Source organism: Ambystoma mexicanum, chromosome 7q (assembly GCF_040938575.1).
Source record: "Ambystoma mexicanum isolate Mex_15411 chromosome 7q, UKY_AmexF1_1, whole genome shotgun sequence".
Lineage (NCBI taxonomy): Eukaryota > Metazoa > Chordata > Amphibia > Caudata > Ambystomatidae > Ambystoma > Ambystoma mexicanum.
This window is the reverse complement of record NC_090941.1, coordinates 497508321-497525961: the sequence shown is the minus strand read 5'-3', so window position 1 is coordinate 497525961 and position 17641 is coordinate 497508321. Positions and strand designations below refer to the sequence as shown.

Below are 17641 nucleotides of genomic sequence, written 5' to 3'. Positions count from 1 at the left end.
CTAGTTGCCGGTTCTGTATGGGGAAATTAGAGACTGTTCAGCACCTGGTTCTGGAATGTGCCCCACTACAGGGCCTTAGGTCAAAATGTCTTGCACCGCTTGATGTAAAACCTCTATGCTTCAATGAAAAGGGGGCCTGGCAGCGAGGCCTCAGTATTCATAGTGTACGTGAGGGTCTGGCTCTATCTGGCTTTATTAAAAGTCTGAAATTATAGACTTTGTGTTATAGAGGGCATCTTTGAAGGACCTGCGAAGGACTAACTGTTGGTCTGCTTGACTAGTTTGTAATCCTAGCCCTGTAAATACGTCGACATAATGACCTAAATGATAAACTGTGCATATGGAACTTAAAATGCTCTAAGACACCATAGTTTAATTGTCGATATATTTTATCCCCTCCTCACTTTAGGTGTGATAGGGGCCAAGCTATACTATTTGCTTTATTTGTACTACTTGGTCTTCAATCTACTAGTTCCTTAGGTTCTTTTCGCTTATGATAGGTTGAATGCACCCATTGAACTGTACCTCTAATTGGTACTGTATTATTGCCTCACTGCCTTGGTTGGAATTTTTAATATTACCAATGTTCTTATTATTACACTTATGATGGTTAAGTGAGTCTTTCTCTTTTTTCCCTTTTAAAAAATGAGGATTTTTTTAAAAAATATGATTGTATTTTTATATTTGTTCTGATTCTTTTATTTTTGTACATTTGTAAATGTCTAACTAAACCAATTTCAATAAAAGAAAAAACAAGTAAAGTGGTCATACAAATGTAAACTGCCATACTGGCTTTCATAACGCATGTTTCTCTTTCATAGGTATCAGAGTCTTTACTAGTGCAGACTCCAGCAGTCGTTCCCGGTTCATGCCAGCCACCAAGACCTCAAAGCAGACCAAAAGCAAGAGAAATCCAGCTGCGTTGGGGTAAAGTTTCATTTCACAATTGCAGTAGAAACTATGTACATATAGTTGACATTTGTGTAATGTCTCATTTTCCGTGTCTTATTCAGCACCCCCTCTGACAGACGGTGGATCCCCAGTTACTTGCTACAGTCTTGAAATGCGTTCTTTGGAGGAAAACAAGAGCAAAGAGGTGTACCAAGGTTCTGAAGTGGAGTGTACAGTGAGCAGCCTTCTTCCTGGAAAGATGTACAGTTTTAGATTGCGAGCAGCTAACAAAGTAGGGGTAAGCATCCTGCCTTAAGAAAACTTGTCAGAGTCCCAGTAGTTCTGTTTTGTTCTGTGTATGATAAAGGTAATAAACCTGGAAAGTTGAATATGATAAAACAGAAAGTACTTTAGAGGTATATAATGTAGGTTAAAGATGAGGTAGCAAAAACTCAGCTGACCAGTAAATTATTAATAAAGCTTTCAGAGCTTTCTATAAAACTTTCTACACGTTGAAGGAGGCTTCCAGGGCCAGAATATGATGTCTCTTTTGGATCTGTCTCTCTTCCAAAACTATCTAGAGAAGTGGTATGTGTCATGGTTCGACCTATTGAGTAGGAGGAGGTATTGAGAATAATTGAGAGTTTTAAAAAGAATATAGTCCTTTGCTGGATGAATTTAGCCCAGAGTTTTATTAACTCTTTCGTGGTATCATATTTAAGAACTTTTTTCAATGATTTCTTTTTTTTAAAGTTTTTTTTACAGGTTGATCAGGGTGCACTTACGGCTTCTATGAAACCAGCTTTGGTGGTATTGATACCCAAAGCTGGAAAAGACCCAAGTGAATGTGGGAGCTCCTGCCCTTCTTCCCTATTAAATTTTGATTTGATGATTTTATTTAAATTTTGGCAGATATATTCCAATAGTACATTAGGGATATTATACAACCTGACAAGGTGGGTTTCATAAAAAGGTACGCTACTGGCAACAGGCTTAGAATAGCCTGTATTATGGCAATCTTGAAGAACATTATAGGTAAACCCTGGTTTCTGTTGATGCAGAGGCTTTGATAGAGTGGGATGCCATTTTTTGATGCGCACCCTATCAGAATTTGTTTTTCCCAAAAATTATATTGGAGCTTTTGACAATACTTCTATGAAATAATTCACTTCAGAGGGAATGGTCTCTACACCTTTTGTTTTAGAAAGGGACACCACAGAGGGTTGTCCCTTGCCTCAACTTCTCTTTGCATTGTCCTTATAACCCCTACCATGCAGGATTAGAGGGGAAGTAACTATCTCCGGACTTAAATGGGAAGAATGTGTTTTAAGCTACAGACATTGTCTTTACCTTAGCAGATACTGATAGAGATTTGGCAAACATTCTAGTTATTGTTTGACTATGGCTGCCTTTAAGAGTTGAAAATTAACTGGGGAAAGAAGGAGGTACTCACACTTACAGTCCGTACCACACAGTGACGCTTACCAGCTATTTCCGATTTTCAACTAACAGGCAATATGGTTTATTTGGAAATCGTATTCTGTAATTCAATTTCCTTGATGGTGAAAGTTAACTTGGATAAGACCTGATCAGAAATAAGGAAGGACTTGCAGTGGTGGGGCGATTTACCAATTTTGTGGATAGTGGAAATATCTTTAAGATGGTCTCCCTGCCCCAAAAGCTACAACATCCAATACACTATTTTAAGGAGATGAACTTGATACTTCAATACTTCTTTTGGCAAGGGGAGAAACCAAATAGTAAGCTGGAAAAGATATTTAGGGAGTGCTCCATCATTGTATACCTTCCCGAAGTTAGGCTATACATCTGGGCTGCTAGGCATGCTCAGTTTGATTATATGTAAAGAGCATCCTTTCTGGGCCTTTTTGAAGGTTTTGTCTTGCACCCCTTCACATTAAGATTTATTTATCAAAAAGTCTATCTTCACAACAACCTAATGTTATTTTGCTCATACTCCTACGTCCGTCCCCATTCCTCTATACTGTATGGTCGTCCCTCGCTAGGTACAGGAAGCAGAACCTTTTTTACCAGAACAAATTGTCTTCCCCTTTAAATTTAGATGCACTTAGGGGCGCGTCCCTGGGAGCATACGCTCCCCTGACTCCGCCCACCGGTGCCACTCCTCAGTCCTCTTTTTCGCATCGACGGGAGCGGACCGATTTCACCAACGCCCCTGGTGAGGCCTAAAACCTTGTAGTTCCACGCGCACTTCCCTGGGATATTTTGGCCCTTTTTTCCCACAGTCCATTCTTCTTCAGGGTTAAAAGTACTCTGTCCTCTGGTGCCACTCTCCTCCCCGGTACATGTCGACGACTGCGTGATTCAGCCGGTGTCCGGCCTGCGAGGGTTCCTTCCCCACGTCGGATCCACACGCGCTCTGCCTCAGGTGCCTTGGCCCAGACCACGGCTGGGACAGCTGCTCGGCGTGCAACGCGCTCACCCCGCATTCATTGATGAACTGCTTGGCCAGGTGGAGGGAGCTGTTCTCAAGATCACCACCGGACAACCTCAAGGAGTACATCAGGAGGAAGACGAGGCCAAAGGTAGGTGCCCTGTTCTCCTCTGCACCCCGCAAGGGCAACTCCTTGCTTGGGAAGCGTCCAAGCGGGAGGGGCCTTCCAGGTCCTAAGACCAGCATGGGGACAGAGGCTACAAAAGCTTCCAGCCAACTGGCTGAGGGTGTCCAGGGACCCTCCGGGTCCGACCGCTCTGGGGCTCTGCTCTGACACCGGGCTAGATCCTGAGGGGGCACCTACACCTAGTACCAGCACTACCGGCGTCATGGCCAAGGGCACTCTGCCTCCCAATCAATCGCGCAGGCGTAGACTGGTCCCAGCACAACAGTCGTCATGCAGCAGGCACGGGGTGCAGTACAGGATAAAATGACCTCCCGGCCAGACAAAATGGTGGCACTTCAAGGGCCTTCCCTTTCCAGCACGCAGGCATCGGAATGCATGTCAAGGTGGGATTGGTCAATGCCAGTTACCTGGTCCATCTCATTCCCAACAGAATCAGTGCAGGGGCGATACTCAGATCCCAGCTGCATTAGGCTAGGGTCCGCGAGAGAGGACAGTAACAGGTACAGGTCCAAGGACCCGCTCCCACACAATTAGGCTCCTCAACAGTATGTGAAGACAGGTTCTTTGAGAAGTTCCTCCCCCTCATGAGATCGCCTCAAATGGGCACCATTCTCAGGAGGATCCTCCTGCGCACTGTGTGGCAGCTCTGCATCTGCTGGTTTTGAGTTGTCTTCTGGGTGAGGCATGTCCTCATCAAAATGAGGGGGCATTTTACCTCAGGCAAATATTGTGCAGCATGGCGCAGGCAAAAATTATTGTTCCAACCTTCTCTGGCCTGTATATCAAGGCCACTCCGGTCCTGTGTAGACACCAAAAACTGCCCTTGGTAGGCCAAAGTTCCTCTCTTTACACAGCCTGGTCCTGACGTGTGCCTCATTGTAGGCCACCTCCAGTGGCATACGTGGATTGCGCACAGGTGTCATTAGCCATGGTAGCTAGGGGTATCGAGCGTAACCTGCAGGGGCAAAGGTCACAAGTGTCAGTCACAGTGCATCGTGGGTGTGTTGCCTTGTCTAAGTGCATATTGATGGACACTCTGTACATGCATTTTGCATGTATTTTCCCTACAACATGGTTGTCCATCCAAGTTATTGGATGCAGAGCCATTCACAATGGGGGAACATATGCAAAGTCATGTTAAACCTTGCACACAACTCACATCCAGCAGTTATCCCTCTCATGGTCTGTGATTGTCATTTGCAGTGTCATGAGGCTTGTGTTGGGCCTGTACGTTGCGATCATGCGTGTGCCCTGATGGGTGATTTGTTGTTCTTGTGCATGTTTGCCTTGTCTGCGTTCCTTCCATTATGGCTTCACATATACTGTTCACTGATTGCATGGCATTTCTTTCTGCCAGTGTTGCATTGTCTATGGGCAGTGTTGATTTGTTACATTCGATTTGTAGGTATATGTTCACTTACATTGTGGTTCCTGCAGTCCTCTGTGTGTGTATTGCTTGCTTGTTGCGGCAATATGCCTCGCCGACATACTACTTCATTGTCCTACATGTCCTAGTCTTGTGGATTGTTGGCTGTCATGTGCGGGGTGAGAGTGCAAGTCCTGCATAAACAGAGCCTTGACAGGGCATGCATTGATCAGTTGTGGGGATGTCACCCCCTTTCACTTAGAATTTCACTAGTGCTGCGAGATCATTTTGAGTGATTGCACTTATACTCACCCAGTATCCATATCTATTGACCTCTGTGAATCTCCAAGTATGCAGGCAGTGTCCTGTTCTGCAGGACCATTGCATTGTGTGTGGAACCAGGGAAGCGGTGTCATGATGCCTACCCCTGGGCATCCGGATCAAGCCCATCAGCCCCGGGAGCAGGCATCCAGATATTTAATAAAACCCCAGCAGCCCCGGCTGGGGGCTGTCTGTGTTCAGTCCTGGCGCCAAAGGCGCCAGGCTCATAGACTTTACTTACCTCATGCAGACCATGCTGCAAATGAATCCAAGCCAACGTGAGGCCTGGATGGGACTATTTTACTACAGGGACTATTTTTTACTCGGGTGTGGTTCTAGGGACTTCTTACCTGGAACTACTTTGGAGGCTATTTAAACCACACCCGAACAGCAGCACATGCTTTGCGTTATTCTGCATCCAGCATAGTAACGCTCACCGTGCCTGCAGTCGGCATCCAGTCTACAGCCACGCCCGTCTCGCATCCAGAGCTCCTAGCAATAGAAGAAAGAAGGAAAGGTTAGAAAACAGATATTATTTCAATCCTTACCTGAATTCCGGATCCATCACGTCTTCGAACTTGAAAAGGACATTATTCTACACGCGTCACATCGCCAGCTGCAGCGCCGCGCCATACTCACCAGTCCCACAGCATTTTTCGATCCGGCGCAGCCTCCACCATTTTCTCCGCCGAATTCCACCATCTAGGGGACAAAAGAAACATAAGGTGAGCCGAGAGAGCCAACAAATACAACCTCTCCACCATAGACTTACCTGATTAACAACCGGAGGCATTATTCTGTAACAAACCGCAACTTCTTACGCCGCACCTGTAAGGAGAGAGAAACTAGCAATTTAAACACACACATCTTTTGCCGGACAGTGTTGGGTAATACAGACTCTTACCTGAACACCATCAGCTGCCACAAGACAATCTTCCATTGGACCCAGCTGCAACACAAGAAAGGAATGTACAAGAGTGAACATCGGACATATTGAACTCTTTGAACTTTATACTTACGGGTTCTCGCCTGGAACCTCGGAGTCAATATTCATCCGGAACTCTTCCAACGCCTACAAACCAGTGAAGTAACTGGTATCTACGTGCCCCTGCATTCCACGCCGGATGGAGAGCTCATCATTTACAAACATAAGGTGAGCTTACTGAAAGTGAATATCGGTGGGGAGAACAGTGGGGTGCCATTACTAAAATCCACGGGTGGCTAAATCCCTTTCTCCACTTGCAGGAGAATACTTCTACGGGTCATGCAGACGAGATTAGGTGGTCCAGTCCAGTCTGTCATCTCTGCACTAAGTTTCACATTGGAGGAGGTTGCAGCTGTCCTTGTCCGATCGACGCCCCTGCGGGAGCCAGGTGAGCGTAACAAGCGGGCACAGCAGTGTGTGATCATGAGGTCAGCATTGCAGGTGACCTGGTGGACATTCATGAAGTGATATGGCTTCCTTTTGTGGTATACCTCGTCTGATATCTGGGGGGGGATCCACACACATGGGTGCAGTCCAGGGCGGCAATTGCATTGGGCAGGTGGGCTGCTGCTGCATTAAACATGCCTTTGTGTCATTTATCTGTGCCAGATGGTGGGCAGGGAGATGTGCTGGGGAGGTATGGCGCAGGAGTGCTTCCAGCACCTGCACAAGCACATATGAACATCTGGGCCAGGACATGCAATGCAGCATGCCCACAATGTGCTTGTAGGTGCCAGGTGCAAGGAGATGTAGGACCGACACAAGCTTCAGCAGTTGGGGGTAAGGCGGTTCTGATGGTAATCCTGCTCTGCATGTCGTCATGGATCAGGGAGAGTAACTCTACAATGGTCTCTCTGTTTAGCCGGTACAAGGTAATCAGCTGGATGTCAGTTAATGTCCAGGGTGAGGGCCTGACCTGGGGAATTTACCTGTGCTTTGCATGGCATCTCCTCCTCCTCTATGCGCCCTCTGCTGCTGTTCCTACCTCTGCAGCTTAGTGTAGAGCAGGAGGAGCTGCATGTCCCAGTTCGCAACAGCTAGTGGCAGCATGGTGTTGGAAATTGTGTTTGGGTCTGGTGCAGGCCTTTTGTAGTCTTTCAGAGTGGATTGGGTGTACCTGTGATTTGTATCCATTTCCTGTATACATTATGTTTTGGATGGAATTACCAACCATTTTCAGCATTATTTCAACTTGTAATACGGTGGAAATGCCGTTTTCACTCCTTGCAGTAAATTCCACTGGCGGTAATGCCAAATTAGCATTACCACCACTTTTGACGTATACCGCCGAACTCCTGATGAGCCCCATTGGAATTAAACTCAATGAGACCTACATGGGCAATGGAAAGAGCTTATGTCACACCAGGGCAATGGAAATATCTTATGTTACACGACAGAATCAGCAACATTAACATTTACAATCGACATCAAGCCGTTCACTATCGCTGTGATCATGGAATACAAGGGGCTCAACTGACCTTTTTGAAAATAACAACTGTCACCTACAGACCTTTGACATACTATGTTTACAGGAGACGTGGTTAACACTTCAACCAACTTGCGATGGATGTACTACTTTGATCAACCCTGCAATTACAAGACTAAAGGGTCGCCCTCCAGCCGGACTACTAACTCTCATCAAAGCAAAGCTGAAGCAAACATTAAAATTGTCGACTGATACAACCCAAACAATTTCACTCAAATTACCATACTGAAGCCTGTAAAGAAAGAAAACGCACTAAAAGCTCACATTAACCAAGTAAGAAACAACAAAGGAATAGCCCTAATAAATCTTTACTGGAGCACAGCTGCATTCCAAGAAACGTCCTTCATTGACATAATGTTAACACAGATTGATGAACTACAGATGACTTCTAACCATCTAGAAGTTATAATCTGTGGTGATTTAAACATCCACTTACTCAATACAGATGGATTGGAAATACCAGAAGGAAAATTAACATCATAAGCGTGACTATGGAAAATTTAAATGGAGAAACAAAACATCAAACTCGCCAATATTCTGGGTACAAATGATAACAAAATCAAATCACCATGGTTTGGCAATGGATCAGCTTCCCTTCTCGATTATATTTACGTATCTGAGAAAATGACTTCTAAAATTGAAAAGATAGAAGTGATTCCGTCACAACCAAGTGATCACCACAAAGTCTCAATGCATTGGAAGTCGACGCATGAGAGAGCCCAATGACACAAATACAGCAACTGGAACTTGTAACTAGCTCGCACAGACTGCGAATTTCGGACTCACAAGTAACATCAGCAAAGGCTTCATTCCTTGATATAAAAATTACTGATAAAGCCAAATTGGGTTATCCATGGCTACTTAGACTATTCCGGTGTAGCAAGGGAGTCACACAACCGTACAAAGCAAAACATCCTCATGCCTATAACACTCAGATGAAGCAAAAGAAAAAAGAACTGAGAACGAACATAAAAGCTGCAAGAAGCATCAACCTAGAACACCAGTTAAGATCAATACATCAATTAAAACAACAATACAGAAACTGGGTTAAAAACAACCAAGCACAGTTCATTCTAAATGACGCAGAGAAGATGCTTAAAGCACTAAATCAAAGGAACACCAAAGACCTCTGGAAACTAATCAATGATAAGGAAGAGCACACCATTAAAATGATTTCCGGTGTAACAGAAGAAGCATGGATAGCTCACTTCTGAAGCTTGTACTGCAACTTAAATTAAAAAAGAAAAGAAGATGAAAAACCGCTCTCCTCATCATAGGAATTAAATTGGGACCGAAATTACATCTTAAACCAAATTACACATCTTAACGGTTCAAGCGCCCCAGGCCTAGATGGACTAAGCAATGCAACTTTGAAAAAGAACCCAGAACGGTGGGCAGACATTTGCTTTCAACTTTTTAAAATTGCAAGCACACATGCAAAAGTACCCAAGACATGGAAAACCGCAATATTAATTCCTGTCCACAAGCAAGGCAATATAAATGTACCTACAAACTATCGACCTATTGCCTTGCTAGACCAATTAGGAAAAATATTTGCAGGAGCTATACAAAAAAATGGACCAATTGGCCATCTTAGAACAATCTCTTTAACCAACGACAAGATGGATTCACAAAGAATGTCGGGACAAATATAAATCTGATAATGCTGAACATGCTAAAACACTAAGCACTTAGAATGAAAACTCGCTCTCACGCGATCTTTCTGGACCTACAACAAGCTTTCGACTCTGTAAATCGACATAAGTTATGGGATAAATTGCGATCATGGAATTGTCCAAAAGACATATTGGACCCCATAATTGCACTATATTCACAAACAACTATGAAGGTGCACCTATCACAACAGGGAGCCATTTCAACGGAAATTTTGACAAAGAACGGAATCAAACAGGGGAGTCTCCTGGCCGCCATGTTGTTTATTCTATATATATCAGACCTAAGAACAAGTGACAACTGGAGACCCTCCAAAACTGAACAACATCAAAATCCCTTACATGCTATTCGCAGATGACATTGTCCTTCTGGACAAGACAGAAATTGGATTACAGAACAGGGTAACAGCATTTGTACAATACACAGAAAGAAATAACGCAATAATCAATAATAAAAAACAGAAGTGATGGCCCTAACAGACCGACCGAACTCAAGGAAAAAATCGCTAGCAATATACATAAAAGAAGAAAAAATCAACCCTGTAACTACAGTGAAATACTTAGGCGTATGGGTAAATCCGTCAGAAATTGACATAAGATGGACAGAACACCTAAAAACCAAAGCATTATCCCTAGCACATCAAGGGCTTGCAATTCACAAGAAATATGGGCCATTTTCACTTAAGCCTGTGTTGACCTTCTACCGCCAAAAATTTGTAGCCATCTTGACGTATGGAAGCGAAACAGCGCTGAGCATTGCTCCCCAAATTTGGTCCCAATTGGAAGCCACCTTTTGGAAGAAAATCTTGTCATTACCAGCGGCTTACCCAATCTCACAAATAAGATATGAGTTGGCTCTACAATCGTTAGAAACAATAGTTATCTGGAAGTATTTAAACCTATATAGGAAAATCCTCACCACAGACAAGATTGCATCAATTGACATTCTGCGTGAATAGCCATCTGCTTCAAATGACACAACAACAACCAGATGGGGGAAAACCTGTAGACAACTAATGGAGAACGCAGAAATAACTGCTGAGTTATTAATCAATCGCCCCGACAAAGCAAAGCTGAAAATACAACATAACGATTGGATCCATAAATCAGAAGAAAAATCCAAATACCAACTAAACATACACCCTGAGGTGGAAACAAGAGGACTGAATCAGCTTCCGTCGTACTAAGCCCTTTTTCCAGATCAGTATATCAGAGACACTTTTCTAAGTTTGAGATTAAATGTACTTCTCACCCGAGAATATCTGATGACTACCAGGCAAATAAGTGCAGAACAAGCCATTTGTAGATTTTGCAAGCAACATGATCAGAAAGAAACTATTATTCATCTCATTATGGAATGCCCAGCAGTAAATGAGAAACAAGAAATATTCGCAAATATGATGCCCCAACACGCGGGACCAATGGACGCCTACGAACGATGGACATACATTGTCCTAGGAAATGACAAAATAATGATCTTAAGAATAATTCAATTTAGGGAAGCAATTATGAAATGTGAAAACATTTCCCACTAGATGGGAGTAATGTGAACTAATACGGACTCTTGAAGGCACTTCCCCACTGATGCAAAGAACATTGAACGTTAGACTGAAATGAAAGGATATGTAAATTGAATGAAATATAGACAGTATAATTTTTCAGTTCTGTATTATTTATTGATTTATGTAATGAAATGTTTGCTATCAAACAAAATCATTTAAATAAAAAATAAAAAATGTTACAAATTGCAAACTATGAATCATATTTGATGAGGGACTCTGGCTGAGACAGGCCTTTGTGGGAAGGCTTTCTTTTATGTGCATGAATATATTGGAGGAGGAGGATGGAGTGGACGAAGAAGAGATTTAACCTCCCTTTTGTTAGTTAGTATTTTTCTCATATTTCTTTGTGATGTGTTGATATAATTGTAGACTCTAATAAAGATAAAGTAACAATATTATTCAATGGATTAAATTCTCCTACAGATTCATCATCTTGATCGATCATCCCCTCAGTGCCAGCTGCTCAGAAAAGTCAATATCGGGTGAAGTGCGGCTTGGCATCGTCTCTCGACCTCTTCATGCCTCGTCCGTGCCACTCATCGACTCCGGATGTGATGTCGGTAGTACATATACAGTGATTCAAATAGGTTACAAAAGATTACCCCTATTCCTCACTATCTCTGCCAACAGGGGATATGTAGATATATATTCTCATGAACAAAGAGATAGGACAACCAACATAAATGAACAAATGTAGGTATAAAACTAGGAACCCAAACACCTCTCTCAATGATGTACCGGTACTTGTATCTTGAAAAAATAGATAAAGTACAACCAAAATACCCAAAAATATATGATTTATTATAAACAGAAAAAGAGAAAGACCCTAAATAAGCACAATACTTGATTGTATAAAATACAATTGTGTTACTCGATTTTCATAAAATATGACAATTTAAACAAATACATATACACAAATGTAGCAGAATATCACAACATCATAAAACGAATGTGTCACAAACAAGATATATATTCCCGGCATGTAACATGTTTCAGTTCTTGATGCCTTTATGTGGCTGAACTTTCTTCAGGGGAAAACACTTATTTTTCATTTAAAATTCTTTCAATATTGTGCGATAGGGGTCCTATGGACATCCACCAATGGATGTTGTCAAATAAGCTGAAAAATCTCCAACTTTGGTATGAGTATGCTCCCAAATGTATGTATCATTATCAACCTTGGCACCACAGCGAAAAGGTCCCTGATCCTCCGTCATTCGGAGGGTAAGCCCTAACAATCCATGTTCCAGTTATCACCAATTTCAAGAATGAAAACAAGGCCGGGTGCCGTGAATGAACGCTCTCGCCTGGGGAGACGGTGCGGATAGATCCTGAAACTGGTAGTACATATACATCATCATTACACCCCCATACCTCAGTTCCTTTTTTTCCACGTGCTCAGCATGCTGTTTTAGAACACAGTTTGGAAAACAGTTTGGTAAAAATGTGTTTCGCCACCGACATGTCAGGACCCAAGCCATCGAGGTTTAAGCAATGCAAGAACTGGAGTTCGAAAATGTCCATCATGGCCCACACTTCATCTGTATGTGGTGTCATGGGGTGGAACATGATGGCGAGCAGTGCAGCTCATGTCAGCACATAAATCCGAAGGCACTCTGGGAACGCTTGGCCAAGTTGGCTCTGCAGAGGCACCCTTTTAAATACCCAGCCAGATTGGCCATCACATCTTCGGGTGCTGACACGGAAGGGCCCACGCCTGAGAAGGAATACAAACATCACAAAAAAGCAAAGAAAAGGTCTTGCTCTCGAAGCAAGTCTCACCATTTGTCATCCTCATCCTCCCACAAAAAGAAAAGGAAGTGCAAACATAGACACAACTCTGACTCCTCAGAGGAAAGCGGTAAGTCATACCAGCACAATGGTGCCCTGAGGGAGCAGAGGGAGGAATTTAAGCAGCAGATGCTTCAGATTTTTGAGAAAGCCGTAGCAGGGACATCTCAGGTGTCCACTCTGCAGGCAGAACTGGCACAGTTGTTCCCACAGGATACAGCACCAAGGTGTCGATGTCGGGTCTCACGCCCTTTGCGCTCAACCATGACTCGCTGGAAGCTGGCACCGGGGGTGCCTTGAGGCATCAGTGCCAATTTTTCCCATCAGGCCTGCCCGTCTACTTTGAAGAAGGACCAAAACTATGTACTGGAATCCAGGTCGGGGTTCTTTGAATCCATGAGCACCATCTTCCACAAAGAGGGCGATCCTGTCCCTTTCTGGATGGAGCATATGGAAAGAGTAATGGTGGCTCCTTGCCTCAACACACCTGCCAAGCCTTTGCAGTCCTATGATTGTACTGACATCTTGGACAAGGGTCCACAGTCAGTGAGAACCCTGCCCTTCAGCAGAGCCATATGTTGATGCCGACATTACAAAGAATTATAAACCAGCAAGAGGCAATATTCCCTTTCTGATGAATGGCCCTCCCATGCCCTGCATCGATTGGCCGACACCTCACCATATGGTCACTGATGATAGGAACTGGCAGGGGAAGCCTGCTCCACAAAAAGGCCACACACCAAGGCCTGCAAGCCCTGTCTGCCCCTATGGCTCACGCCATTCTTCCTGGACGTTTGCTTCCTGCAAACACCATTGCCTACATGACCCAAGAGTCGTTAAATCAAGGTAATGATTCCACTCTCCTTATGCCTACCACACTATATAACAGTAACCCCCCTGCTTGCAGAAGCGCCCAAAGCCTACCGCTGCTCACCACCTTTCTACCTCAGCTACACAGCGCTTCCGCAACATTGTCTGATGCACCAAGCGCTTTGTCCAGCGTAGACACACTCCAAGTCACACCTCCAATTGTGCCTCTTAGCCACCCCTTTAATTTACATGCCTACAGTGCCTGCTCCACGATTAGTTCACAATTGCAATGCTTTATAGCTACCCACCCTTACGACAGTAGCTCCTCACAGTGCTAAGTTACAGCATTCCCCACCAATACCAGGCTTTAAGGTCATTCGCCTCACAAACTTGCCTTACAGACTCCCAACGGAATATGGGAATACCATCATTCACTGCCTGACCATAAAGTCTGTGGGTCGCTATCCTGCCTCCAGCAACCAAACCACCCAGACAAGCACCCAATGTTTCAGCAGGCCCTGCCTATCCACCCCTAGGTGCACTCCTGCCATGCCCAGCTCCCATGCCCGCCAGCAACCCACCCAACTCCCCACTTAACTCACCCCCACTCCACAACCCAAGCCTACTCAGTTCCTTCATCCCTCCTATACCTCCATGGCAATCACCTATTGCATGCCCCTCGGCACGCACCAAGCTCCAAAGTTGCAAATTGCCATCTATAATTACACATCATGTTGCCCCACAAGGCTTGACCTTTGAGCCTCGCCATGTTCCGCCAACCACCTTTTATCTTAACCAAGCACACACCTACTCATTCTCATGCCACCTTCATCACCTGCTCAGGCCAATCTAGACTTGAGTGACTACGCACACCTGCTACATCTATCATATCTTGCTGTGGCCCATCAAGAAATCAGCGCCTATGCTCCAGCATAAACCCACCACTGCGTTGTCACTCACAGCATCCTTCATCGCAGTCTCTACCCATCCTCCAGGAGTCTTCACCTGCTGACCCCTTACTCCACAGACAACACAGCACCTTCTCCTGTACCCTCATAAATGCACGCTCTCTCTGTGCCCACGCTCAAGATGCTTATGACCTGCTATTGGAAAAAGACCTTGATTTGCTCATCATCAACGAAACCTGGCTGTATGATGCTGCAGGACCTGTGCTTTCTCTAGCCATCCCTCAAGGATATACTATTTTAAGGTCTGACAGACCAGAGCAACCTGTTGGAGGAGTTGCCCTCACCTCTAAATCTTCCATTCCCATCAGGGCTTTCCTGCTATGGATTCTGCCAGATTATGAACTCTTGCTTACGAAACTGGAACCTAGCCCCCAAACCACCATCATAATCCTCCTCCTTACTGCCAGCCCAACCACGCCAACCACACCAACTCCCCAGATACAGACATCCCTCTTCTCCTTGCCCCGCTCATCAAACTAAACACTAAATTCCTACTTCTTGATGACAATAGAAGTGTTTCTACCAAGCGGTCAGCTACCCAACACACGTCACAGGCCGGATCCATGACTCGATCATGCACCTTAACCCGCTCATCACGATTACCTCTATTGACCCGTCCCATGGACATATCACTCCCTAATCCAATTACTATCGCCACTAGAATCCTCAGCTGCGTGCAATACCATTCACCTCCCATTACCTCGGAGACATACTTGTAAACTCATGGCAGATCTGCTCCCTCCCACCATCACCTCCCACATTGCTACACCCGTGACAGCAATGACCCTAAAACCATTCTTGCCACCTACAACTGCTTGCTACTCCACACACTTGACCTCCACTCTCCTCTCAAAACTAGCCTCCAAAAGAAATCCACCATTCACAATTGGTTCACTGAAGAACTAATCACCCTGCGCAAACACAAACAGGCCCAAGAACACCTCTGGAAGAACCCCCCTCCCCCCACTACTCGCACAGAAACCTTCCTATCCTTGGCTAAAACTTACAAATCTGCCATCATTACCACAAAATCCTGCATTTATAACATTAGAATTAAGCCAGTTCAAACACCAAGGAGCTCTTTAAAATCTTCAAAGAACTCAAAACCCCAGCACCCCCCGTGGTGCACTACTGTCCAATCTTCACTGACTAACAAAATTACCTTGCTGAGAAACAAAACCATCCTTAAGAAAACACTGCTATCGCAAAGAAATGTGTCTCCCATCCTCCCAGCACTCGCCAATCTGGCTTCAGACCTAGGCACAGCATGAGACTGTGACCTTAATATCCAGCTTGATGGTATCCACGACACTGGAGAACTGGCCATTCTACTCCTTTTTGAGCTGTTTGCTGCCTTTGATTTGGCCAACCATGACATTCTGTGCCAGCATCTCATTGCCAAATGCATTTTTCCCCAAAGAAGCAGCCAGTTGGATCAAATCCTTTCTCTGCTAGCACTCATCTAGGGTCTTCACTGGCTCAGAAACCAGTGACCCCATTCCCGTACCTTACGGTGATCCTCAACGTTCCTGCTTTTCACCCACTTTGTTAAATATGTACACAAAACCCCTCTTCAACCACCTCAACCCTCTTGGGATCCCCTATACAAACTTTGCAGATGATACTCAAATCTTGCTGAAACGCACAGGGACCACACTATTGACCCTGCTAAAATTAATCACATCTACAGTATTGTTCAGGATTGGATGGCCGAACATCATCTTTCCTTGAATGACGATCAACAGAGCTCCTCATTGTTGGCTCCCCACACCGACTCAAGCACCTGCACCCAGCAATTGCCTCGTTCTCTATTGATGGCAATCCCACCATTACTTTACGCCATGTGAAAACCCTGGGCGTTCACCTAGATATCTATGCACACACTATGTTAAGGCCCTGGCCTCATCACCAGCTTATACCTCAGCAGAATATTTCTGTCCACTGACGGTTGTCTCACCCTTGGGAGGGCCATCATTGGCAACAAATTGGATTATTGTAACGCCAGCCTCTCAGGCACCTCATCCAAGACTCTTACCAGACTTCAGTTGATTCAAAACAATGTCCCTTCCGCTGTCTGGGGCCTGAAGCGCTCTGACCACATATCCCATGTTAGATGGGAAGCCCACTGGCTGCCAATCAAAGCCTGCTTCGAGTTCAAGATCCTTTCCATAACACACAGATACTTCCACAACGTTGCATCCGCTTTCTTCAATCATCGCATCTCCAAAAGACCTAATCCTCGCTGCCTGTGCTCCTCTACCACATTGGCCCTAGCCACTCCTAGATTCACTAGGAAAAAAACAGGAGGAGCTAGTTTCACTGTCAACCATATGGAATGCCCTCCCCCTACACATCCAAGAAGAACCCTTCTGTTTAATCTTCAGGGAAAGACTTAAGGCGTGGCTGTTAAACAAATACGACTAGTCTGCTTTTACGGGTGACCTTGACCATCTCTCTTTTGTATGACCAATCTTACTGTACTTTGTCTACTCATCCTCAGGAAACAAAATGCCTGCTAGCAAGGGCGTAGCCACGGCACAGGAGGAAAAAACACATTCCTCATGGGGACTAGCAGGCCTCTAACGTCTTCTTGGACGCCAACTGCGACAACTCAAGAAATGTCACAGGCAGACTGTGAAGAAAGATTCTTCAACCGTTTCATGGGATTAATGAAATCCCAACATGATGTAGGTTCTGAAAAACCTGGTAAAGGAGGTAATCCCACAAAAGCCACTGCAGCTCCAACAACTGCTGCCAGTACATCCATCAGCACCTCCTCCACTAGTTACAAGTGTTAGGCAGAATACTGTGCAGTGCCCTTAGGGACCACTGCACACAATTAAGACTACAGGTGGCAATACAGGTTTTACCTTTAGTACAAGCCCGTACTACTATGTTAAAGTGGTAGCAGTAGCGGAGCAGCCAGGCTTATCTCAAGAGTATATGAGCAGTAGCAGAGATTACACGAAGGGACCACAATTACTGTGACTGAAGCAAACACTGACTCAAGGTTTCGGGTAGAAAAAATATAAGTACATTCATTTTTTAAACCATTTGTTATAAACACAACACTTCTATTAATTCAAAACCACACGTAAAATATACTACAACCAACCAATTCACTTTGGTACACTCTAACTCAAGGTAAGTACCCTGTGTTTCAAAGGACCGGTGTTATAAAACAAAAG

At 44.6% G+C, this 17641-nt stretch overlaps 1 protein-coding gene across 5 annotated transcripts in view; it reads left to right on the top strand.

The window, feature by feature from the left end:
• FNDC3A (fibronectin type III domain containing 3A) overlaps positions 1 to 17641 on the top strand; it is a 3436199-nt gene that overhangs the window by 2659126 nt on the left and 759432 nt on the right. For all 5 annotated transcript variants that reach the window (XM_069639023.1, XM_069639022.1, XM_069639027.1 and 2 more), the window contains 2 exons: positions 822 to 927; positions 1014 to 1189. In XM_069639023.1, the coding sequence (XP_069495124.1) occupies positions 822 to 927; positions 1014 to 1189 (282 nt within the window). The remainder of the gene's footprint in view (positions 1 to 821; positions 928 to 1013; positions 1190 to 17641) is intronic.